The sequence below is a fragment of the Ranitomeya variabilis genome, chromosome 1 (genome assembly GCF_051348905.1).
Source record: "Ranitomeya variabilis isolate aRanVar5 chromosome 1, aRanVar5.hap1, whole genome shotgun sequence".
Taxonomy (NCBI): Eukaryota; Metazoa; Chordata; class Amphibia; order Anura; family Dendrobatidae; genus Ranitomeya; species Ranitomeya variabilis.
In genome coordinates, this window is record NC_135232.1 from 763,251,176 (window position 1) to 763,276,507 (window position 25,332).

The window sequence follows — 25,332 nt, forward strand, 5'->3', positions numbered from 1 at the left end:
ACAACCCCTTTAGTTAACTGTTTAGGTGACAAATACTTTATTTCGCCTCTATATTGCAGAGATATTAGAGGTCAGAAAACATTTTGTTCTGCTCTGCAGTGCCTATTATTTGCGTTTCCAGTTCAACGTGAAAAATTTGGTGAGAGGTTTTCTTTAAAGGGAATCTGTCACCTGAAAAAACGCTATTAACCTGCAGATATGGGGTTAATCTACAAGTTAATAGCGTTGTGAACCAGCCAGGCGCCAGCACAGACCTCATGCTGCCCGGAGTAAATTAACTTTATTCCCCGTGGCAGCGTTTGGGTTAGGGGGGGTTTAGCGCAGGAGCAGTCAATTAGGTCCTGATTAGGTCTCAAGGGTCTAAGCAGATTGCTATGGTTCCTAGGGAAACTGTAGGAAACCAGAACACTGATAAATATACAACAGTGCCACAAGCAAGTGACAATTGTATATTTGTTGTCAGCAATTGAGAAGCTGTTAAAGGAGGATTCCAGGATGTAAACCTTGGGCCTGATTCAGATGACCATGAATCAGGGAATCCACATGCACATTAACAGCAACAGACTAATTCAGACCCTAGTTCTTGTTCTGAAGCATCTAATGCGCGTGTGCAAAGGTAATTGTGAAGGAACAATAAGTCTAAAAAAAAGCCCCAGTGGTCAGTGTGCAAACTGCAAGATAACTACATTTGCTTTTTATTCCAGATAGTGACACGGGGAGGAAAAAAAAACAACAAAAACAAACATGTGACACATAGTCTAAAGCTTTAACAATTAATTTAGTACTATCCCTGAGGAATAATTATTGGCTTTCTGTGCCCATACCTCCATTTTGGGTGATGTATCGCACCCATGGCAACGCCTGATATCCACTCTTCTCGATTATTTTCAAGTAGCGAACCTGTAAAAGAAGGGAACAGTTCCATAACTTTCTTTGCTGAATGAATATACAGTATATATGAAGAAAAGACAAATATAACTAAGATACCGCATATAATGACATAAAAGTCATGCTAAAATAATTTTATCTATATGCCTTTCTATAAATGCTATAGAAAAAATCCACTACTTCAGGACTATTATAGAAACGCATGCTCTGGGCTTCTGGTCACAGTCTGATAAATAATAGAGAAATGCCAATGACGATGTGTCATACCTGAATTCCAGATGTGGTAAAATAAGGAATCTCAAACTTCACACTTATCGGAGGTTTTCCTTCCTTGTCTTCAGCTTCAACACTTGGGAGGCCAAAATGTGCTCTCATTAGATACTCCTTTCCACCCTGCAGCAGCACAAACCACAAGAAAAAAATACAACATTGCTTCTCTTACAACAATAATGCACAAGAAAACCATGTGGTTAACCAATTCAAGACTGGGCCATTTCCCCACTCCCCATTTTCAGGTATTTTTGTATACGCCGTTTTAAGAACTCTAATTATATTCTAAATCTTTTTCTTGCTAAGATGCTAAAATACTTTTTGCAATACATAGTGCTTAAAGGGAATCTGTCACCCCCTTTCTTTTTTTTATTTGAGATATGGTTCAATTGTGACCGAGCTCTGCTTTTCATCAGTACCTTTCATGGGGAGAAATGGTGAATAGGCCCCGCCCATCGGACCGGACTCGGGTAATTTACATAGGAAAAAGGAATTTTCTCAGCAAAGGTGGGGAATCGGGGGATATGAAAGGTACAGCGGTAATGCAGAGCTCATGCACAATTGAACCATATTTTTATCTCAAATCAAAAAAAGGGGCGACAGACTCCCTTTAATTTATGCAATTCTTACAGTTATATTTTGTCGCCAATATTTGGGGAATATGTAAAGAAAAATAAAAGGAGTGTTTCTTTTTCACTTTTTTTTTTTTTTTTTTTTTTTTTTTTTTTACAGACCACAAAAGACTACTAAATCAAATTTAAACTCTGGTCCCCATAGTGATGTATTCTTTTTACTTTCAAATCTGTAACAATTCATATTACATATTGGACAGAAGTTTGCTTTTCTTTCTCAGGAACTGCTTTTTGAGCATGACACCACTAAGCCGCATGTTGCTTGGCCTGTAGTAGCATCTGGGTCACAAATGGTCACCAACTGGAAAGGAAGCTGCCAGCAGAGAATCTTGATAATTTGTTTACACTAGTGCATTCAGTGTGGCAGAACATTCCTCAAACAACCATTAATAGCCTCATTAATACCAGCCAAGGCATGTAAGTGCATGTACTTTTTGTGCATGGCATACTCAGTACAACATGTCTATCCATCCAGCGATTTTCGCAACTCCTCGACTTTTCTTTCTTGTTGTTGAAATTTCAATTTTGGGGCCATCATGAACACAAACACGTGTTTGTGCTCCATGACAGACATATAAAGTGGGTACAGAAAGTATTCAGACCACTTTAAATTTTTCACTCTTTGTTTCATTGCAGCCATTTGATAAATTCAAAAAAAGTTCATTTTTTCTCATTAATGTACACTCTGCATCCCATCTTGACTGAAAAAAGCACACGTAGAAATTTTTGCAAATTTATTAAACAAGAAAAACTGAAATATCACATGGTCATAAGTATTCAGACCCTTTGCTCAGACACTCGTATTTAAGTCACATGCTGTCCATTTCCTTGTGATCCTCCTTGAGATGGTTCTTCCATCTTTCATTGGAGTCCAGCTTTGTTTAATTAAACTGATAGGACTTGATTTGGAAAGGCACACACCTGTCTATATAAGACCTCACAGCTCACAGTGCATGTCAGACCAAATGAGAATCATGAGGTCAAAGGAACTGGCCAAGAAGCTCAGAGACAGAATTGTGGCAAGGCACAGATCTGATCTGGCCAAGGTTACAAAAGAATTTCTGCAGTACTCAAGGTTCCTAAGAGCACAGTGGCCTCCATAATGCTTAAATGGAAGAAGTTTGGGACCACCAGAAGTCTTCCTAGACCTGGCCTTCCAGCCAAACTGAGCAATCGTGGGAGAAGAGACTTGGTGAGAGAGGTAAAGACGAACCCAAAGATCACTGTGGCTGAGCTTCAGAGATGCAGTAGGGAGAGGGGAGAAAGTTCCACAAAGTCAACTATCACTGCAGCCCTCCACCAGTCGGGCCTTTATGGCATAGTGGCCTCTCCTCAGTGCAAGACATATGAAAGCCCGCATAGAGTTTGCTAAAAAAAAAAAAAAAAAAACACATGAAGGACTCCCGGACTATGAGAAATAAGATTCTCTGGTCTGATGAGACTAAGATAGACCTTTTTGGTGATAATTCTAAGTGGTATGTGTGGAGAAAACCAGGCACTGCTCATCATCTGCCCAATAAATACAATCCTAACAGTAAAACATCATGCTATGGGGGAGTTTTTAAGTTACAGGCACAGGATGACTGGTTGCCATTGAAGGAAACATAAATGCGGCCAAGTACAGAGATATCCTAGACAAAAACCTCTTCCAGAGTGCTCTGGACCTCAGACTTGGCCAAAGGTTCACCTTCCAACAAAACAATGACCCTAAGCACACAGCTAAAATAACAAAGGAGTGGCTTCAGAACAACTCTGTGACCATTCTTGACTGGCCCAGCCAGAGCCCTGACCTAAACCCAATTGAGCATCTCTGGAGAGACCTGAAAATGGCTGTCCACCAACCTTCACCATCCAACCTGACGGAACTGGAGAGGATCTGCAAGGAAGAATGGCAGAGGATCCCCAAATCCAGATGTGAAAAACTTGTTGCATCATTCCCAAGACGACTCATGTCTGTTCTAGCTCTAAAGGGTGCTTCTACTCAATACTGAGCAAAGGGTCTGAATAATTATAACCATGTGATATTTCAGTTTTTCTTTCTTAACAAATTTTCAACAAATTCTACATTTCTGGGGGGTTTTCAGTCAAGATGGGGTGCAGAGTGTACATTAACAAGAAAAAAGAACTTTTTTTAATTTACCAAATGGTTGCAATGAAAGAGTGAAAAATGTACAGGGTCTGAATACTTTCCGTACCTACTGTATGTAATGCTGATTGCATGGTACAGCGTGTGTACATGTGCAATCAGTGATTGAAATCTCGGCGGCACTCGGCTTCAGGAAAATGGCCGCCGAGATCTTAATTTGCACACGCGCGGCCTCTTTACTGAAGCCTCCGGCGGCTAACAGATTCAGGAAGATGGCCGCAGGGAAACCGGTGATGCACTCTGCTCACCATGGACACCGGGCCGCGGCGCCGTCATATTTCTGCCGCCATCATCCTGAGGATGGGACCCTGCTCCAGTTCTGCCTAACCGCCGACACCGGACCCCAGGACTGCAGCATTGCCCCACTTCTGTACCACCACCGGCTCTCAGGTAAAATACCTTAAATTCGGACAATAAGACGGACCCCTAGCTTATAAAAATCTTATTTGTGCTATTTTCCACCCCAAAATTTGGGGTGTGTCTTGTGGTCTGGGGCGTCTTATAGTCCAAAAATTATGGTAGTCCATTAAGGGGGGGCCCACACCTTTATTTCATCTACTGTTGAGCCTCCTAGTGGCAGGGCGAAGACCCACAGTCCTGTATTGCTATTAACAAGAAAACTTTTTTTCAAACAGTATTTACTGTACAAAAGTAGTAAAACAAAGGACAACACGTGAATTTGATACCGTGACAATTGTGCTGACCCACTGAACAAAATTATTATTGAATAGTAGCACATAAATATCATGAAATGTTAAACTGCAGAATACCTTTTTTTTCCTATTTCTCTCCATAAAGAGTTAGTGAGTTAGGTAATAAGTCGCCACAAAACAAGATCTCATTCAGCTACATTGCCAAAAATAAATCAAATAATACTATGGCTACTGGAATGTGTCGATCAACCATTAATGAAGAAGATTTCTTATGATGGAAAGAAAAAGGCCCAAATCTCTGGAATCATAAAGCGGACTTTAAGAGATACAAAAAATCAAATACTTATTCGGGGGGGGGGATGGCGGCAAAGGAAAAGATGAAAGAAGAAAAAAAAGGTCACTTTTGAATTGAAAAAATGAGTCAGTCTTGGAGAGCTTAATTCCTGAATTAAAAAATATATCCCAGTCCACACCTTACTGTGGCTTCCATTATTGTAAAAAATAATACTTACGGATACCAGCAAGTGGAATCTGATACTTTAATCTGAGTAATCTAGAAATGCAGTCAACATTGTATGGGTTCTTACCGGAAAAGACTTTATTGACCACACTATCTCGCTATTTTCTGGCACCCATTTTACACTGCCAACTGTGGTTTTGAACTTGGGAGAATCGGCATCGTTTGGGACTGGAATGTGAATTTCCACATTGTTGGCAGTGGAGCGGCGCTTGAATTGGCTTTTGGCCTATGAAAAAAAAGGGAAGAGAAATAATATGCATATTACATAAGCGCGATCCAAAGCACCCATCAAAAGGGTGTTCTGCACCCCATAAAACTTCCAAATTACTTGCTTATCACAATAATCGTAATTCTGACTAGGCCTGCCCAAACTTTTACATGCCACTGTATGTATCTAAGGAGCATCACTAACACGAGACCGGTTATTCCTCACAGTACACAGAATTGGTCAGTGAGCAAGTAAAGCTTCATATAAAGTACATTTTATGAACGTCACATCCTTTACGATCTCATCTATAGAACTGGAAAATGTTTCAAGAAAACTTTTCATATAATTGCATAATGAGACTGGGAAACGCTTGCTTGCCCTAAAGATGGACTTGGCAAGCAATACCTCACCATCATCTTCATACCATTACGCTGGTTTAACACCGAGGAAGATTTACTAAACTAAATTCAAAGAGTGCCAAAAAAACAAATAAACCTTGTCCTACATGCCTTCCTTCTAACACATTTATTCTGTGGATAAGACGCGTTATCACCTTCACAAAGAAACGTAAGCTGGCTTGAAAAGTGTCTAGATTGCTGGAAATTGGTGCAATTTGAAATGTGACAAAGTGCACAAATATTGCACTAAAAGTTTGGGAAAAATCCAGAACACAAAGTAAAGCAACCAATGGGTGGTGTGACCTTAGATTAGACAGTATAACGATGCGACAATTTTATAATTAAAGGTCTAGAATAAATTAGGACAGCAATCTATGCTAAATGTTAACATATACAAGGTCTTGGTTTGTGGCGTCTGACTGCAATACGCTGGGTTTTCTGCCACAGGTTTTTTATCACAACTTCAATAACTTTTGGAAAAATGTGAGGATAAAATTCCACAGAAAAAAGCCACTCAGCCCACATGTATTAATGCCAAAAAAAGACCCCACAAGTGTTTCATTGTTCTGCTGTCTCCTAGTAATACCCCCCCAGAGCACTGGGACCAAATACTACCATACATCGCTCCTATGCTTCTGCATTTATTACAAGGACTCACAAGTCCAATGTCAAGGGCTTATTTCCCACAACAGGTTTACATCCTACGTGTATATTCCCGTCTGACCCCTGGGTGCTGTGGGCTTCACAGAAAAGGTCACATACATCTGAACAGGGTTGCAGAAATCCCATTCACATGTACGGGATGTGGATCTTTATGCAAAATATGGAATACAATCTGCAGAAAAATAGTGTTAACATGACAAAAATTGATCTAGATTTTATTTTTTTCCTGCCTTAGTCTCTCTTCTTCCGAAATTAATCATCATTCCTCATTACCATTTTAATCTACACATTCATGGTATCAAGAAATTAGGGTCAAGCCACTATGGAAATTCATCCTCAGACCCACTTCAAAATTCCTATATAATACAAAATATATTTTTTCAACATTAAATTGTACCGTAGTAAGAAACACAAGATTTTCTATTACAGAACACATCAGAGATGGTTGAACCTACAGATATTGGCTGATCATTGAATGTGTGGTCCTCCCACCGGACATCATAAGGGTCAGGTAGTTGAATCCTCCAGTAGATAAGCTGCCACAGCTATAAGCAGGGAGGATTTATCACTTTCCCCATTAAAAACACACGAGTGCTCAGCCCAAGCCGAATGTTCATATCTATGGCAGATTTGGTGGAGAGTGACAGATGTCCGCTGTAGGCAGCCACAGTATGTGTACGGCTAGCGTTACTTTTCACATTGCTTAAATTCCACAGTCAAATATGCAACGTGTGCACATAGCCTAATTCGTCCTGTGTCCTGTGCACTCACTCAGGCAGGAGCGGTGGGCTCCTGCTCCCAACTTGCACAATTCTCTGCTCTTTTCCTCAATTGGTAGGGATGCCTCAGTAGGCATTTATACTGCCTCCAAACTTAAAAAGAAAAAGGCTTAACAGGTTTAGTTACTCTTTAAACCAAAACATTTTGAGATGACATATACCAACCTTGATCATGTATTCAATTCGGCTGTGGGAATGTTTTTCAATTACAGATTCAATCCAGATGAGAGGCTTTACCTAAAAGGGTGGAAATAAAGCTAAAATGTTATTCCTAAGGGCCGATGCCATATCTGAGAAAATCGGCCCAATTATGCTATTAAGACTCTGATCAGGCTTTGATGTTTCCCGAGTTCTGTCCGATATTTTCCATGGACTCAGACACGATTGGGCGCGTGCCAACCGATTATGGGAGGCAAATAGTGCATGTTGTGATTGTTTATCCTCAGCCCACCGGAAAAAAAAACAGACATGTGCACGGCCTCATTCAATAACATGGGGTCAAAACGACGGATAGCACTCGTCTGAGTTATATGACTGTCTACATGAATCCTAGAGTGAGTAATAAACCAGGAAGAAAATGCAACTTGGACCCAGACACATCAGAAGTGACTCGCCTGAAAACGGCAACGTTCATGTAAACATAGCATATGGGTGACTGTCTCCATTTCTTTTCTCCTAGAGCACAGTACATGTATACAATACAAAACGGCACTTACATGAGTGTTCAGGCGATAAGACATGAGCTCAAACTCCCCGTCTGGAGGAATGAAAGATATTGTCCTGTCATTTTCAAATCTGGATAAGCGCACACATTGGTGGAACTTGACATCTTCTAGTTCTACAGACTTGCTCTTTCCACCTAAAAGGGTCACAAATCTTATAAGTCATCTACAGTATGTTTGCAGACCTACATACATACATTAAATACTTCTTCAGACATAGATTTGCCAGAAATCAGTTTCTATTTAAGACACAGCCAATATTTCCCAGTGGCACATGGTAGCCTGAGTACTTCCACTCACTATGAGCCAACATAATGAGAACATGTCCGCAGTCAACATAATCCCACTCAACCTAAAATTATCCTCTCTCACATGCCATGTGGAATCTTCTATATATTTTACATAAACAATATATAACAAACATCTTTTAGGTTAACCCTTACACTAAATCACAAATAATTACAGTGTCATCACGTGCTCCATTCCTTATTGAAATAAGAGGTCTCTCACCGCCATGGTGGTATAGCTATGAAGCCAAGCAGTATTTTACGCCCTTAAAGAAGCATTCCCATCAAAGTTTTATCATCTGAATATATTGCAATATATATTATACAGCACTGTGTTCTTAAAATTGCTCATTTTGCCTTTCTATCCAGCTAATTCTTTGCTTTATGAAGAAACAGGAAGTCTTTTGTCCCTGCATTTATTATTCCCCTCCAACTCCTGACCCAGCAGCTCCTCCTCCACCTGCCAGAGACATTGGCAGTGACTTACCACTCATACAGGGAAAAATGACCTCCCGTTTCTACATAGAGCTTAGGATTCAGCTGGTCAGTTTTTAATCACGTGATGTTATAGACCGAATGGAAAAGAGAAGAATTAGCTAGGTAGAAAGGAAAACTGCATAATTTTAAGTAAACAGTGCTGTGTAACATGACAATTGCAAGATATTAACCACTATATAGCACATCATGATCAAGTGTCAGTTTCCACATCATGATGTGCAATACGCTTCATGTCTTTAAGCTGTCCCGACTGACTTCGATCACTGTGATCGGTCAATCAATCCAGTGGAAGATTCCCTATAATGAGGCAGATTGATGCACTGTGAAAAACAGGAAACAAGAAGTCTTATTTTCCTTGCATGAATCATTTCTCTCATCAACTCCTGACCCAGCTGCTCCCTCCTCTACCCTGCCTGGGACTTTTGCAGTGACTCAAGAGTCATACAGGAAAAATTACTAGGCTATGATCCGGCCGAGCCTGTCTTTTTACGCACGCATAAAATCGCGGTTCCCCACAGTTTTGTGTACCTCTGAAAAGAGGGACAGCACTGAACAGAGGCCGGACGGAGTCCAGAGTAACTCTGCTGCCTCAGTAGTGAATGAAACCCTCTGGGAATTCATCTACAGGTGTAGTGATGACTGACTCCATGGGTTTTTTTTCCAGAAACAAGCAGTATTGCCAAGTGAAAATGCAAATATGACATTGTAGTGCCCAGTACATTGTGCCTAGCTTCTGGAGACACGGGCTCCCCTCGATGCTGTAATGCCAAACACGTGGACTCTAAGGCCAAGTGCACACGTTGTGGATTTTGCTGCGGATCCGCAGCAGCTTTCCATGCGTTTATAGTACAATTTAAACCTATGGAAATCCGCTGTGCACATGCTGCGGAAAAAAACGTGCGGAAACGCTGCGGGTTGTCAATTCTTTGTGCGGATTCCACAGCGGTTTACACCTGCTCCATAATAGGAATCCGCAGGTGTAAAACCGCAGGTGGAATCCACGCAAAATCCGCGGTAAATCCGCAGGTAAAAGCAGTGCCTTTTACCTGCGGATTTCTCAAATCCGCTGCGGAAAAATCCGCAGAGCTCTAAACTATGTGTGCACATAGCCTAACTGCAGTTTAGGCACAGTGTGGGGCTCATAAAGAGGTGCAAAATCTGTACTCTCAAATCCAAATTTCAAGGTCAGGAAGACCCTATCAATCCCGCAGCTAGAAGTATCCCAGAGAACGTTTGGGAGACCTCAGCTCCAGGATCCCACACCAACCCGGGTATGGGAAAGGTGATAAAGATTAATGGGGTGGCTCAGCAATCTAGTGCAGAGATGAGTATGGTGGTCAACCAGTAGTTGCTATGTTGGGTTGACGAATCTGGGAAGAAGTAGTGGAACAGTTGGTAGTGCCCCCAGTCGTACCGATGGACGGTGCTCGAGATGGTCCACAAACACCTGCTGGGTGGTCACCTAGGGGTTAAAGAAACAAGAGTGGATTCTGCAGCAGTTCTTTTGGCCCGTGATTTATGCAGAGGTTTTGAGTCTTGCCTAGAGTGTCAGCTGACCACATCCAATGCAAATTTCCATAGTTCAATGGTACCTCTGCCTACTATTGAGGTACCTTTAGAGTGGATTGCCATGGATCTGGTGGAGCCAATTTGTAAAAATCCACCCGTGGCCACCAACAAATTAGTGGTAGTGGATTATGCCACTCGTTACCCGTAGGCAATTCTGCTTTCTCACCTCGGCTAAACTTATTGGCCAGCAGCTATTTGCCATGTTCTGCCGCCTTGGGCTACCTAAGGAGATCCTTACGAATTAGGGGACTCCTTTTATGTCCAAGATGACAAAGAAACTGTGCAAGCTGCTCCAGATTGAACAATTGCGCATGTTGTGGTATCAACCACAGACCGATGATCTAGTTGAAAGATTTAACAAAAGCATGGAATCTATGCTCACAAAAGTGGTCTCCAAAGAGGACAGGGATAGTGATATGTTACTGCCCTATTTAATGTTTAACGTCCGAGAGGTACCGCATTCTTCATCGGGGTTCTCACCAATCAAGCCATTATACGGCAAACATCCCAGGGGGTCTGCTGGACGTAGCCAAAGACACGTGGGAACAGGAGCCTACTCACCATAAAAGTGCAGCAGAGAACGTTATTATGTAGGACCAGATAACAGAGGTAATGCCTATAGTAAAGGAACACCTTGTGGATGCCCAGGCAGCACAGAGCCTAGAGTGTAATAGTCTTAGTGCCCACCACAGAAAGTAAACTCTTGGCCAAGTGACAGGGGCCATATGAAGTCCGGGAAAAAACTAGGGAGATGAATTACAAGATATATCAGCTCGGGAAGAGGAAACTTAAGCAACTATATCATGTAAATCTGTTAGAGGCATGGAAAGACCGGGAGTGTATGGTTATTAATGTGACTCCGGTCATATCGACTGTGGACCCTCCGACACTGGTCCGGGAATAAGGTAAAGATAAGTGATGCTCTATCTAGACAGCAGAAACAGGAGGCTGGAATATTAATGCAGCACAATACAGATGTATTCCAGAATTGCCCAGCCGTACATCTCTGATCCACCATGACAATGTCACCAAACTTCAGATAAGAGTACGAATGAAACTGTACAGTGTGCTGGAGGCAAGCCATTTCGGCTGAGGTGAAAAAAATGATACAGCTAGGAGTTATTGAGGAGTCCAGGAGTGAGTGGGTCAGTCCCACTGTACGGATTCCGAAGACGGACAGATCGTTACGATTTTGTAACGATTTCCAGAAACTGAATGAAGTGTCAAAATTTGACCTTAATCCAATGCTCAGGGTAAATGGGCTGATTGAGAGACTGGGACAGACCCAGTACTTCATGATACTTGATCTGACCAAGGGTTACTGTCAGGTGCCTCTGACAGTCGGCTAAAGAAAAGACTGTCTTCATTGCGCGGTAGGGTATCACTGTTGTCTTGCCTTTTGGGTTATATGGGGCCCCAGCCACGTTCCAGAAGCTGAAACCCATCAGAAGTATGTGTTAGTGTATTTGGATGATATTATCTTTATTAACGACTGGCGCATCCACTTGACCCAGGTTCAAGCGGTAGTGGATTCACTCAAAGCTGCGGGTTGACGGCAAACACTATAAAATGTGCATTAGGTCGAGAGGTAGCCTAGTACTTGGGGTACATGATTAGCTGTGTGGTTATGAAACCCCAAATAAAGAAAAACCGAGGCCTTTCAAAACCCCTGCCTCTTACTACGAAATAGGAGAGAGCGTTCTCCAGCATCATTAGGTACGACCGATGGTTTATATCTAATTTTTCTAGATTGGCTGCTTTTCCAGATCTCTTAAAGGAAAGAAAATTGGTCATGGTTCGATGGAACCGTCAGGCGGACGAAACATTCCAGTCCATGAAGTTGGCGTTGTGTGGACAGCCTGTCCTCACCAGGCATCTGAGGCAGGCCTAGGAGTGGTTTTGTCACAGGAGGTTAACGGAGAAGAACATCCAGTCACCTACATTGGGGAAAATAAGTATCTGATACACTGACGATTTTGCAAGTTTTCCCACCTATAAATAATGGAGAGGTCTGTAATTTTTATCGTAGGTACATGTCAACTATGAGAGACAGAGTCTAAAAATAAAACCCAGAAAATTACATTGTATGATTTTCAAATAATTCAATTGCATTTTATTGCATGAAAAATGTATTTGATCACCTACCAAACAAACAATTCTGCCACGTACAGACCTGTTTATCTTTAAGAAGCCCTCCTACTCTGCACTCATTACCTGTATTAATTGAACCTGTTTGAACTCGTTAACTGTATCAAAAGAAATCTGTCCACACACTCAATCATACTACAACTTCTCCACCATTGCCAAGACCAAAGAGCTGGTCAAAGACATAAAGAGAACTGGGATCACAGAATCAAACATTACCATCAGTAACACATTACGCTGTCATGGATTAAAATCCAGGGCACGCAAGGTCATCATCTTCTGTCCTGGGCACGCACTCCTTGCCCCTCCAGAGGCGGGACCCATACAGGTTTGCGGAAGGTTAGGGAGGAGAGAGCTTATCCACCCAGCTTAACGCTGCTGCAGTGTGGTCACCGACACCACCAAAGGGATCTGAGCGGTTCCTGCCGATAGAGTGCGACTTACTGGCAACAATTCCCTTTATCCTCCCGTGGGACGCAGAAGCAGAAGAAATCCCGGTGAGTGCAGTGCATCCTCACCTATTCTCCCCTGCATCATCTTGAATATCACTGCAGGCCTACCTGTGGCTACCCCCCTCTCCCTTCAGCACACATCCCAGGTGGCACTTAGGCAGAAAGCAGCATGCATCTTTGTGGCCCCTTAGCCAAAGCCTGTAATCCAAATCTAAATATACTGGTCAAGTCAAATAGACCTGCACTGCATGGTTTGCTGAAGAGTCCTCTGCCTTATACAGTGGCATGTAAAAGTTTGGGCACCCCTGATCAAAATGACTGTCATTGTGAGCAGTTACACAAGCTGAAGATTAAATTATCTCTTTTAAACCTTTTGTACCTGGTAGCACCCCTTTTTGAAAGTATCACAGCTTATAAACACTTTTTGTAGACAGCCAAAAGTTTTTCAATTCTTGTTTGAGGCATTTTCATCCATTCTTCCTTGGAAAATTCTTCCAGTTCTGTGAGATTCCAGGGTCGTCTTGAATGCACTATTTTGAGGTCTAGCCACAGATTTTCAATGATGTTCAGATCATGGGATTGTGTGGGCCAATGCAAAACCTTCAGCTTGCACTTTTTGAGGTAGTTTATTGTGGATTTTGACGTATGTTTAGGATCATTATACATTTGAAGAAGCCATTCTCTTCACTTTTTTTTTTTTTATGTTTGTATCAATAATTTGTTGAAATTTATTTGAATCCATTCTTTCCTCTATCTGTGAAATGTTTCCCATGCCATTGGCTAAAACACAAACCCCAAACAATGATTGATCCACCACCATGCTTAACCCCTTAACGACTGCCGGTATGCCTTTTTAAGTTAAGGGTACTTATTCCTCAGCGCCGCTTTTTAACAGCGCTGAGAAATAAGGTTATAGCACCCCACAGAGTCGGAAAATCTCCAGTAAGAAAATGGTGGGCGCATGAGATCTTACTCTCCTATTGGTTCATTTTGATCACTGTGATAGGGTCTATCACAGTGATCACGTTTAAAAAAAAAATAGTAAATCTAACCCCTCTTTATCACCCCCCTAGTTAGGTAAAAATCATAAAATTTAAAAAATGTATTTTTTTCCATTTTTCCATTAGAGTTGGGGCTAGGGTTAGAGCTGGAATTAGAATTGGGGTGTTTCCATGTTTAGGTACAACAGAGGGTCTCCAAATGCGACATGGCGCCCGTCATTGATTCCAGCCAATTTTGCGCTCAAAAAGTCAAACGGTGCTCCCTCCCTTCTGAGCTCTGCCATGCGCACAAACAGTGGCTTTCCCCCACATACGGGGTATCGGCGTACTCAGGAGAAATTGCCCAACAAATTTTATGGTCCATTTTCTCTTGATACCCTTGTGAAAATAAAAAAAAGTTTGATTCCAAAATAAAAAAAAATTGTGAAAAAACTAAAATGTTCATTTTTTTCCTTCAACATTTCCAGCATTTGAGCTATAACCTCAAAGTGACAGTGGTCAGAATTGTAAAAATTGGTTTGGTCAATAAGTACAAGATTGGCTCTGTCACTAAGGGGTTAATGGTTGGCGAGATATTTATTTATTTTTTTTAAATTCTGTGCTCTTTTTTACACTACCCATACCTTTGATCGTTGTGGCCAGAGAGTTCTATTTTGACCTCACCGGTCCACAGGATTTGTTTCCAAAATGCTTGTTAAGATGTTCTTTTGCATACATCTGATGCTGAATTTTATAGTGAGGAAGAAGGAGAGGTTTTCTTCTGATGACTCTTCCAGGAAAGCCATATTTGTGCAGCTGCCTCTGAACAGTTGAACGATATACTACAGCTCCAGAGTCTGATACATCTTTCTGAAGGTATTTTGCAGGCAAGTGGGGGCTCTGATTTGCAGCTCTAGCAATCCTACGAGTAACTCAAGGAAATTTTGCTTGGTCTTCCAGACCTTATCTTGACCTCCACTGTTTCTGTTAACTGCCATGCTCTTAATTACATTTTGTGAGTAGGAAAGGCCAGCTTGAAAACTCTTTACTATCTTCTTCTAGCCTCCACCTGCTTTGTGGGCCTCCACCATTTTCAGAGTGCTAGGCAGCGAGTTAGAAGAACCCATGGCTGTTTTTTGGCACAAGTTATAGGAGGCTGCGTTTTTATAACGCTGGGAAATTTGCATGACTTGGCCTTTCCTAAGGATGACAGTGAATAAGTCATAACCCTAACAGGCTAATTAACCCCTTTCTGCCATTGGACGTACTATTCCGTCCATGTGGGGTGGGCCCTAATTCCCAAGGACGGAATGGTACGTCCAGCACGATCGGCCGCGCTCACGGGGGGAGCGCGGCCGAGTGTCAGCTGCCTATCGCAGCTGACATCCAGCACTATGCGCCAGGAGCGGTCACGGACTGCCCCCGGCACATTAACCCCTGGCACACCGCGATCAAACATGATCGCGGTGTGCCGACGGTACAGGAAAGCATTGCGCAGGGAGGGGGCTCCCTGCGGGCTTCCCTGAGACCCCCGGAGCAACGCGATGTGATCGCGTTGCTGCGAGGGTCTCTTACCTCCTATCCCTGCAGGCCCCGGATCCAAAATGGCCACGGGGCTGCATCCGGGTCCTGCAGGGATTACTTCCGGGTGCAGACCAGGCTCTGGTAAGCCTGCAGCACTGGAACTCAGATCGGTGATCTGACAGAGTGCTGTGCAAACTGTCAGATCAGCGATCTGTGATGTCCCACCCTGGGACAAAGTAAAAAAAAAAATTCCCACATGTGTAAAAAAAAAAGAAAAAAAGAAAAAAAAAATTCCTAAATAAATAAATAAAATATATATATTATTCCCATAAATACATTTCTATATCTAAATAAAAAAAAAAATCAAACAATAAAAGTACACATATTTAGTATCGCCACGTCCGTAACGACCCCACCTATAAAACTATATCACTAGTTAACCCCTTCAGTGAACACCATAAAATAAAAAAATAAAAAAGAGGCAAAAACAACGCTTTATTCTCATACCGCCAAACAAAAAGTGGAATAACACGCGATCAAAAAGACGGATATAAATAACCATGGTACCGCTGCAAACGCCATCTTGTCCCGCAAAAAATGAGCCGCCATACAGCATCATCAGCGAAAAAATTAAAAAGTTATAGTCCTCAGAATAAAGCGATGCCAAAATAATTATTTTTTCTATAAAAAAGTTTTTATCATATAAAAGCGCCAAAACATTAAAAAAATGATATAAATGAGGTATCGCTGTAATCGTACTGACCCGAAGAATAAAACTGCTTTATCAATTTGACCAAACGCGGAACGGTATAAACGCCTCCTGCAAAAGAAATTCATGAATAGCTGGTTTTTGGTCATTCTGCCTCACAAAAATCAGAATAAAAAGCGATCAAAAAATCTCCCGTGCCCGAACATGTTACCAATGAAAACGTCAACTCGTCCCGCAAAAAATAAGACCTCATATGACTCTGTGGACTCAAATATGTAAAAATTATAGCTCTCAAAATGTGGTAACGCAAAAAATATTTTTTGCAATAAAAAGCGTCTTTCAGTGTGTGACGGCTGCCAATCATAAAAATCCGCTAAAAAACCCGCTATAAAAATAAATCAAACCCCCCTTCATCACCCGCTTAATTAGGGAAAAATAAAAAAATTTAAAAAATGTATTTATTTCCATTTTCCCATTAGGGCTAGGGTTAAGGCTACAGTTAGGGTTAGGGCTAAAGTTAGTGTTAGGGTTGGGGCTTAAGTTAGGGTTTGGATTACATTTACGGTTGGGAATAGGGTTGGGATTAGGGTTAGGGGTGTATCTGGGTTAGAGGTGTGGTTAGGGTTACCGTTGGGATTAGGGGTGTGTTTGGATTAGGGTTTCAGTTATAATTGGGGGGTTTCCACTGTTTAGGCACATCAGGGGCTCTCCAAACGCGACATGGCGTCCGATCTCAATTTCAGCCAATTCTGCGTTGAAAAAGTAAAACAGTGCTCCTTCCCTTCCGAGCTCTCCCGTGCGCCCAAACAGGGGTTTACCCCAACATATGGGGTATCAGCGTACTCGGAACACATTGGAGAACAACTTTTGGGGTCCAATTTCTCCTGTTACCCTTGGGAAAATACAAAACTGGGGGCTAAAAAATAATTTTTGGGGAAATGTTTATTTTTTTATTTTCACGGCTCTGCGTTATAAACTGTAGTGAAACACTTGAGGGTTCAAAGCTCTCACAACACATCTAGATGAGTTCCTTAGGGGGTCTACTTTCCAAAATGGTGTCACTTGTGGGGGGTTTCAATGTTTAGGCACATTAGTGGCTCTCTGTTATGATCCGATGACCTTGGAGCCGCATGAGAGACTTTCTCAGGAGTAGGTGGTACCTGTACTGACCGCAAACCCTAAACTAACACCGCAACTATAAGTAGCCGTGGGATGTACCTAACACGTCCTAGACACCTCGACACAGCCGGAGGATTAAATACCCCTATAGATGGAAATGGAATTCTATCTTGCCTCAGAGCAGAACCCCAAAGGATAGGCAGCCCCCCACAAATATTGACTGTGAGTATAAGAGGAAAGACACACGCAGGCAGAAAAACAGGATTTAGCAAAAGAGGCACTTCTAGCTAAATAAAGGATAGGACAGAATTCTAAGCGGTCAGTATTAAAATCCTAAAAATATCCACAGCAGATGATACAAATATTCTACATCTAACTAAAGACATAGAAAGTATATCTGCATCACCTGAGAATCCAGCATGACTGAAAAATCCAAACAAAGTCTAAGCTGGACAAAAACACAATGAATTGCACTGAAATGCAAAGCACACTGCATGTGTGCACAGAGGCAAAAAACAGACACTTATCTTAGCTGAATTGGCAGCAGGGCATGAGGAACCAGAGAGAGATGCAATCCCTCCATGAACCATGGACAACTGGCGAGGACTCATGGATCCTGCACACCTAAATACCTAATAGAGCTGCAATCAGCAGAAACACCTGCCCTGGATTACAACCCCAAGACAACTGCACTACCTCCAACAACCACCGGAGGGAGCCCAAGAGCAGAATTCACAACAGCTCTCCAAACGCAACATGGCGTCCCATCTCAATTCCTGTCAATTTTGCATTGAAAAGTCAAACGGCGCTCCTTCCCTTCCGAGCTCTCCCATGCGCCCAAACAGTGGTTTACCCCCACATATGGGGTATCAGCGTACTCAGGACAAATTGGACAACAACTTTTGGGGTCCAATTTCTTCTCTTACCCTTGGGAAAATAAAAAATTGGGGGCGAAAAGATAATTTTTGTGAAAAAATATGACTTTTTATTTTTACGGTTCTGCATTATAAACTTCTGTGAAGCACTTGGTGGGTCAAAGTGCTCACCACACCTCTAGATAAGTTCCTTAGGGGGTCTACTTTCCAAAATGGTGTCACTTGTGGGGGGTTTCAATGTTTAGGCACATCAGGGGCTCTCCAAACGCAACATGGCGTCCCATCTCAATTCCAGTCAATTTTGCATTGAAAAGTAAAATGGCGCTCCTTCGCTTCCGAGCTCTGTCATGCGCCTAAACAGTGGTTTACCCCCACATATGGGGTATCGGAGTACTCAGGACAAATTGTACAACATCTTTTGGGGTCCATTTTCTCCTGTTACCCTTGGTAAAATAAAACAAATTGGAGCTGAAGTAAATTTTGTGTGAAAAAAAGTTAAATGTTCATTTTTATTTAAACATTCCAAAAATTCCTGTGAAACACCTGAAGGGTTAATAAACTTCTTGAATGTGGTTTTGAGCACCTTGAGGGGTGCAGTTTTTAGAGTGGTGTCACACTTGGGTATTTTCTATCATATAGACCCCTCAAAATGACTTCAAATGAGATGTGGTCCCTAAAAAAAAAATGGTGTTGTAAAAATGAGAAATTGCTGGTCAACTTTTAACCCTTATAACTCCCTAATAAAAAAAAATTTTGGTTCCACAATTGTGCTGATGTAAAGTAGACATGTGGGAAATGTTACTTAAGTATTTTGTGTGACATATCACTGTGATTTAATTGCATAAAAATTCAAAGTTGGAAAATTGCGAAATTTTCAAAATTTTCGCCAAATTTCCATTTTTTTCACAAATAAACGCAGGTAATATCAAAGAAATTTTACCACTATCATGAAGTACAATATGTCACGAGAAAACAGTGTCAGAATCACCAGGATGCGTTGAAGCGTTCCAGAGTTATAACCTCATAAAGGGACAGTGGTCAGAATTGTAAAAATTGGCCTGGTCATTAACGTGCAAACCACCCTTGGGGGTGAAGGGGTTAAGGTCTGAAACCTTGGTCAAAGTTATCACAGAAAACAAAAATCTCTGAGGGTGCCCAAACTTTCGCATGGGCCCATTTTACCCTTTGTAATTTTTAAAATGTAAAGATGAAAATATATATATATTTTTTTAGCCTAAAATAGAAAGGAAAGGTCATCTTTACGTTAAGGCGTTTTAGAAATCATTTCATCTTCAACTTGCTTAACTGTTCACAATAATACCGGTAGTAATTTTGACCAGGGGTGCCCAAACTTTTATATACTACTGCATTACATATACAGAGTCTGTAATCAAGCCCATTCTGTTTCTCTGCTGCCATCTTGTGGACAAAGAAAACATTGCAACCATAGCAGAGACAACGTTTCCCTGTGTATGTAGGGAGTACAAAAGGAACAAAATATTCCTGCGGCACAACTAAGTTACAAATGACAATCTCCAGCTCATCATAGCTCTGTTGACCACCAATACAGGCACCGTGAAATTACGAAATTCCCAGTTCAGGCGCCGACCATGCGAGATTTATTATATTCTACATTCGCTCGCCTATAACCTTATGCACTTTAATATCTGAGCTACCTGCTCTTGGACTACTGATGAGATATTAGGTGATAAATGCTTTCTTCATTCTGCAGCCTATATTTATGGACTGTTACCTCCTCCGCAGCGGGCAAAAACAGCCATTGTCCTACCGCCCTTCAATTTCACATGACACCTTCAAGACGGCGCCAGCCTCAGACATGGACGGTCAGAACCTACTTACAGAGGACAGTGATGAACATGTCATCCAGCCCAAACCATATAATTCCTTAATATCAGGAGGCAAAGAACCGCTCTGCTCATCTTTAGCAACTGAGGTAGCTGCCAAATCTCTAACCTAAATAACAGCTATAATCCAGCCACCCTTCACAATTAATGTCAATTTTATGAGGCAGGTCGCCCCAGACACAGTGATCCCAAACACGTGTACTCTTTTTCATTTCCTTTTATTAAAAAATTTTAAGTTTATCAGTATAATATTTTTACATTTTTATAAAAATTATTTTCAGTTGTTTTTTTTTAAATTTTAACTTTTTTTTTTTAACTTTTAAATAACTTTTTTATTCGTCTCACTATGGGACTTTCACTTTCAAGAGCATTGCAATGGTTTTTAACAGTCAGTGCTGCACTGACACAAGCCCCTTAGACTGTGCCCTGCGCATGGTCTGAGGAGCTTGCCATAGCCTGGTGACCCGGATGTCGTAATGACGACATCGGGTCACCACGATAACGATCGGACCCCCCCATGATGATGTTGCAGGGGCACCGATCAGAGGGAGCTCTCTCCCCCTGCCTGGTGCGATCGCTATTTATCGCAGCATGTAGGGGGTTAAAGTGCCAGTAGCAGTGTAGGCACAGCTTTTGCACTTAGCTGATTCTGACAGCTGAAGCCCCGGCACTAACACCCAGCAGCGATCACGCGCGCACAGCTACTGTGTGTGCAAAATCACCTGGACGTACTCAGTACGTCCGAGGTCAGTAAGCACAGCCGACCATGACGTATTGAGTACATCCAAGGCTGTTGAGGGGTTAAGTCACTTGTTTTCTTGAGATTTTTGCTGATGCTTATTATGCCAAATTCATCAAAATGGCGCACTCGCTTCATGAATTTGGCACAAAGTCAAAAAAGGGCCTTTTAACTATTTTTTGCAAATTGTCTCTTCAGAGAGGAAGAGGACTAGAACTCTAGTGCCACCTATTGGAAGTAGCAATCCTAACAGTCAATGTCGACCCTTTAACGAGCCTTGTCACATGACTTAGGATAATAGCCAAACCAGAATCTCAATTTGCAGACACTGTGTTTCGGGGTACTGCCCCTCGTCAGTGCAAAGTGGAGATCTGGTTTGGCTGATTGAGAGGCGTCTGACCGGGATCCAAGAAGTATCGTTTCTCCTTGTGGAGAGTGACATGTTAAGCATGTCAAGGTGAGGAGACTTAAAACCGCAATGCTCCTCTGGGAAATATGCAAATTGTCTCTTCAGAGAGGAAGAGGACTAGAACTCTATAGAAGAGACTCTATAGAAGAGACAATTTGCATATTTCCCAGAGGAGCATTGCGGCTTTAAGTCTCCTCACCTCGACATGCTTAACATGTCACTCTCCACAAGGAGAAACGATACTTCTTGGATCCCAACTATTTTTTGCAAATTTTTGATAACGTCACAACTTTTTCAGAATGTTGCAAGAGATGCGACTTTTTGAACAACAAGAAAAAAAACAAAAAAACACTCCAGGAGGTGGGCGCGGGTGAAATTGTGCCAAATTGTGTGACTTTTTAAAAAAGTCGCAATTGATGAATCAGGCGAAAAGATCTGGAATCACTAAACTTCGCGCACAAAGTAGAACATAAAACAGGCGAGCACGTAAAATAGACTTCAAAAAGGGAGCAAATAAAGAAAGAAATCGAGGGCAAATAAAAAAAAAAGCACAAAACACCAAAAACTAAACAAAAAACAGGTGAAAATGCAATGATGAATTGGAGTGAAAGCGTTAAAGAAGTAAGCCCATTGCAGAAGCTTGAAGCTCGGTGTCCCATTCTTATTATATATTGGTTTAGGATACTGGGCAGATAAAACATACAATTTACATTTCTATAAAAGCCGGAAAATGCACAAGTAAATAGTTTTCTTACGTCCTGTATTTTCAAAGAGAACTTTGTCATTCAACCCAAGGCGCAGTTCAGGCATTCCGGATAGAAAGACTCTCATTTTTATGGACCCAACTATCTCACTTCGCAGCACATTTCCATTGGCACTCACCTAAGATAAAAGGACATTTTAGATTTCATATGAGCACTGTTAGAAGAAAAAAAACACAGGAAATTGCGGTTTTGAAAATAAAAAAATATATATACATGTTTATAGTCCACTTCAATAACACTTCAGCATTTTGCATGCACTCTGTTTTACAGATCTATGTAGATTGAGACATTATGGATGCGCAAACACAGCAGGCAGTACGTACGATCTGTAAGGTGGCACTCACATTGCGACATTATGGATGCGCAAACACAGCAGGCAGTACGTACGATCTGTAAGGTGGCACTCACATTGCGACATTATGGATGCGCAAACACAGCAGGCAGTACGTACGATCTGTAAGGTGGCACTCACATTGCGACATTATGGATGCGCAAACAGCAGGCAGTACGTACGATCTGTAAGGTGGCACTCACATTGCGACATTATGGATGCGCAAACACAGCAGGCAGTACGTACGATCTGTAAGGTGGCACTCACATTGCGACATTATGGATGCGCAAACAGCAGGCAGTACGTACGATCTGTAAGGTGGCACTCACATTGCGACATTATGGATGCGCAAACAGCAGGCAGTACGTACGATCTGTAAGGTGGCACTCACATTGCGACATTATGGATGCGCAAACACAGCAGGCAGTACGTACGATCTGTAAGGTGGCACTCACATTGCGACATTATGGATGTGCAAACACAGCAGGCAGTACGTACGATCTGTAAGGTGGCACTCACATTGCGACATTATGGATGTGCAAACACAGCAGGCAGTACGTACGATCTGTAAGGTGGCACTCATATTGCGACATTATGGATGTGCAAACAGCAGGCAGTACGTATGATCTGTAAGATGGCACTCACCGCCCGCTGTGAGCCCATGTTGGTAATGGAACAACATAAGTGGCACATTGTAGATCCAATCTAGTACTTACGTTACGTTGTCCCCAATATAGACAAGAGCCATCAGCAGTAAGAACTAGATTGGATCTGTAATGTGGCACTCACTGCATGCTGTGGGTCTATGTCCATAAAGTTACATAGTTACATAGTTATTAAGGTTGAAGGAAGACTTTAAGTCCATCTAGTTCAACCCAAAGCCTAACCTAACATGCCCTAACATGTTGATCCAGGGGAAGGCAAAAAAACCCCATGTGGTAAGAGTAAGCTCCATCATGGGGAAAAAAATTCCTTCCCGACCCCACATACGGCAATCAGACTAGTTCCCTGGATCAACGCCTTATCAAGGAATCTAATATATATACCCTGTAACATTATACTTTTCCAGAAAGGTATCCAGTCCCCTTTTAAATTTAAGTAATGAATCACTCATTACAACATCATACGGCAGAGAGTTCCATAGTCTCACTGCTCTTACAGTAAAGAATCCGCGTCTGTTATTATGCTTAAACCTTTTTTCCTCCAGACGTAGAGGATGCCCCCTTGTCCCTGTCACCGGTCTATGATTAAAAAGATCAGCAGAAAGGTCTCTGTACTGTCGCCTCATATATTTATACATTAACATAAGATCACCCCTTAGTCTTAGTTTTTCCAAACTAAATAGGTTATTACACTTGGGGCTATCTTGGTATTGCAGACCCCCCAGTCCTCTAATAACCTTGGTCGCTCTTCTCTGCACCCGCTCTAGTTCAGCTATGTCTTTCTTATACACCGGAGACCAGAACTGTGCACAGTATTCTAAGTGTGGTCGCACTAGTGACTTGTATAGAGGTAAAATTATGTTCTCCTCATGAGCATCTATGCCTCTTTTAATGCATCCCATTATTTTATTTGCCTTTGTAGCAGCTGCCTGACACTGGCCACTGAATATGAGTTTGTCATCCACCCATACACCCAGGTCTTTTTCATTGACGGTTTTGCCCAGAGTTTTAGAATTAAGCACATAGTTATACATCTTATTACTTCTACCCAAGTGCATGACCTGACATTTATCCCCATTAAAGCTCATTTGCCATTTATCAGCCCAAGCTTCTAGTTTACATAAATCAGCCTGTAATATAAAATTGTCCTCCCCTGTATTGATTACCCTGCAGAGTTTAGTGTCATCTGCAAATATTGAAATTCTACTCTGAATGCCCCCTACAAGGTCATTAATAAATATGTTAAAAAGAAGAGGGCCCAATACTGACCCCTGTGGTACCCCACTACTAACCGTGACCCAGTCCGAGTGTGCTCCATTAATAACCACCCTTTGTTTCCTATCCCTGAGCCAACTCTCAACCCACTTGCACATATTTTCCCCTATCCCCATTATTCTCATTTTATGTATCAACCTATTGTGTGGCACCGTATCAAAAGCTTTTGAAAAGTCCATATACACTACATCTACTGGGTTCCCTTGGTCCAGACCGGAACTTACCTCTTCATAGAAGCTGATCAAATTAGTCTGACATGATCGGTCCCTAGTAAACCCGTGCTGATACTGGGTCATGAGGTTATTCCTCTTCAGATACTCCAGCATAGCATCCCTTAGAATGCCCTCCAGGATTTTACCCACAGTAGAGGTTAAACTTACTGGCCTATAATTTCCGAGTTCAGTTTTTGTCCCCTTTTTGAATATTGGCACCACATTTGCTATACGCCAGTCCTGTGGTACAGACCCTGTTATTATGGACTCTTTAAAGATTAAAAATAATGGTCTATCAATGACTGCACTTAATTCCTGCAGTACTCGGGGGTGTATCCCATCCGGGCCCGGAGATTTGTCAATTTTTGTGATTTTTAGACGCCGCCGTACTTCCTGCTGGGTTAAGCAGGTAACATTAAATTGGGAATTATTATCACTAGTCATATTGGCTGCCATGGGATTTTCTTTTGTAAATACTGATGAAAAAAAGTCATTTAGCATATTGTCTTTTTCCTCATCCTCATCCACCATTTCACCCAGACTATTTTTAAGGGGGCCAACACTATCATTTTTTAGTTTCTTACTATTTATGTAGTTAAAGAATATTTTGGGGTTATTTTTGCTCTCTCTAGCAATGAGTCTCTCTGTCTCAATCTTTGCTGCCTTGATTTGCTTTTTACATAATTTATTTAATTTTTTGTATTTATTTAATGCCTCCTCACTCCCTACATCCTTTAATTCTCTAAATGCTTTCTTTTTGTCCCTTATTGCGCCCCTTACAGCTCTATTTAGCCATATTGGTTTCCTCTTATTTCTAGTATGTTTATTCCCATACGGTATATACTGTGCACAGGTCCTATCCAGGATGCTAATAAATGTCTCCCATTTTCTTTGTGTACTTTTATGTCTCAGGATATCGTCCCAGTTAATTGCACCAAGATCCTCTCTCATCCGTTGGAAATTTGCCCTCCTGAAGTTTAGTGTCCTTGTAACCCCTCTACTACACATCTTATTAAAGGAGACATGAAAACTTATTAT

The 25,332-nt window shown here is 41.7% G+C and overlaps 1 protein-coding gene across 2 annotated transcripts in view; it reads right to left on the minus strand.

The window, feature by feature from the left end:
* Positions 1–25,332, minus strand: part of LOC143783367 (AP-1 complex subunit mu-1) — a 66,969-nt gene that overhangs the window by 15,951 nt on the left and 25,686 nt on the right. For both annotated transcript variants that reach the window (XM_077271785.1, XM_077271789.1), the window contains exons 6-11: positions 21,806–21,932; positions 7,874–8,016; positions 7,323–7,394; positions 5,177–5,335; positions 1,156–1,281; positions 825–900 (exon numbers count right to left, since the gene is read on the minus strand). In XM_077271785.1, coding sequence (XP_077127900.1) covers positions 825–900; positions 1,156–1,281; positions 5,177–5,335; positions 7,323–7,394; positions 7,874–8,016; positions 21,806–21,932 — 703 coding nt within the window. The remainder of the gene's footprint in view (positions 1–824; positions 901–1,155; positions 1,282–5,176; positions 5,336–7,322; positions 7,395–7,873; positions 8,017–21,805; positions 21,933–25,332) is intronic.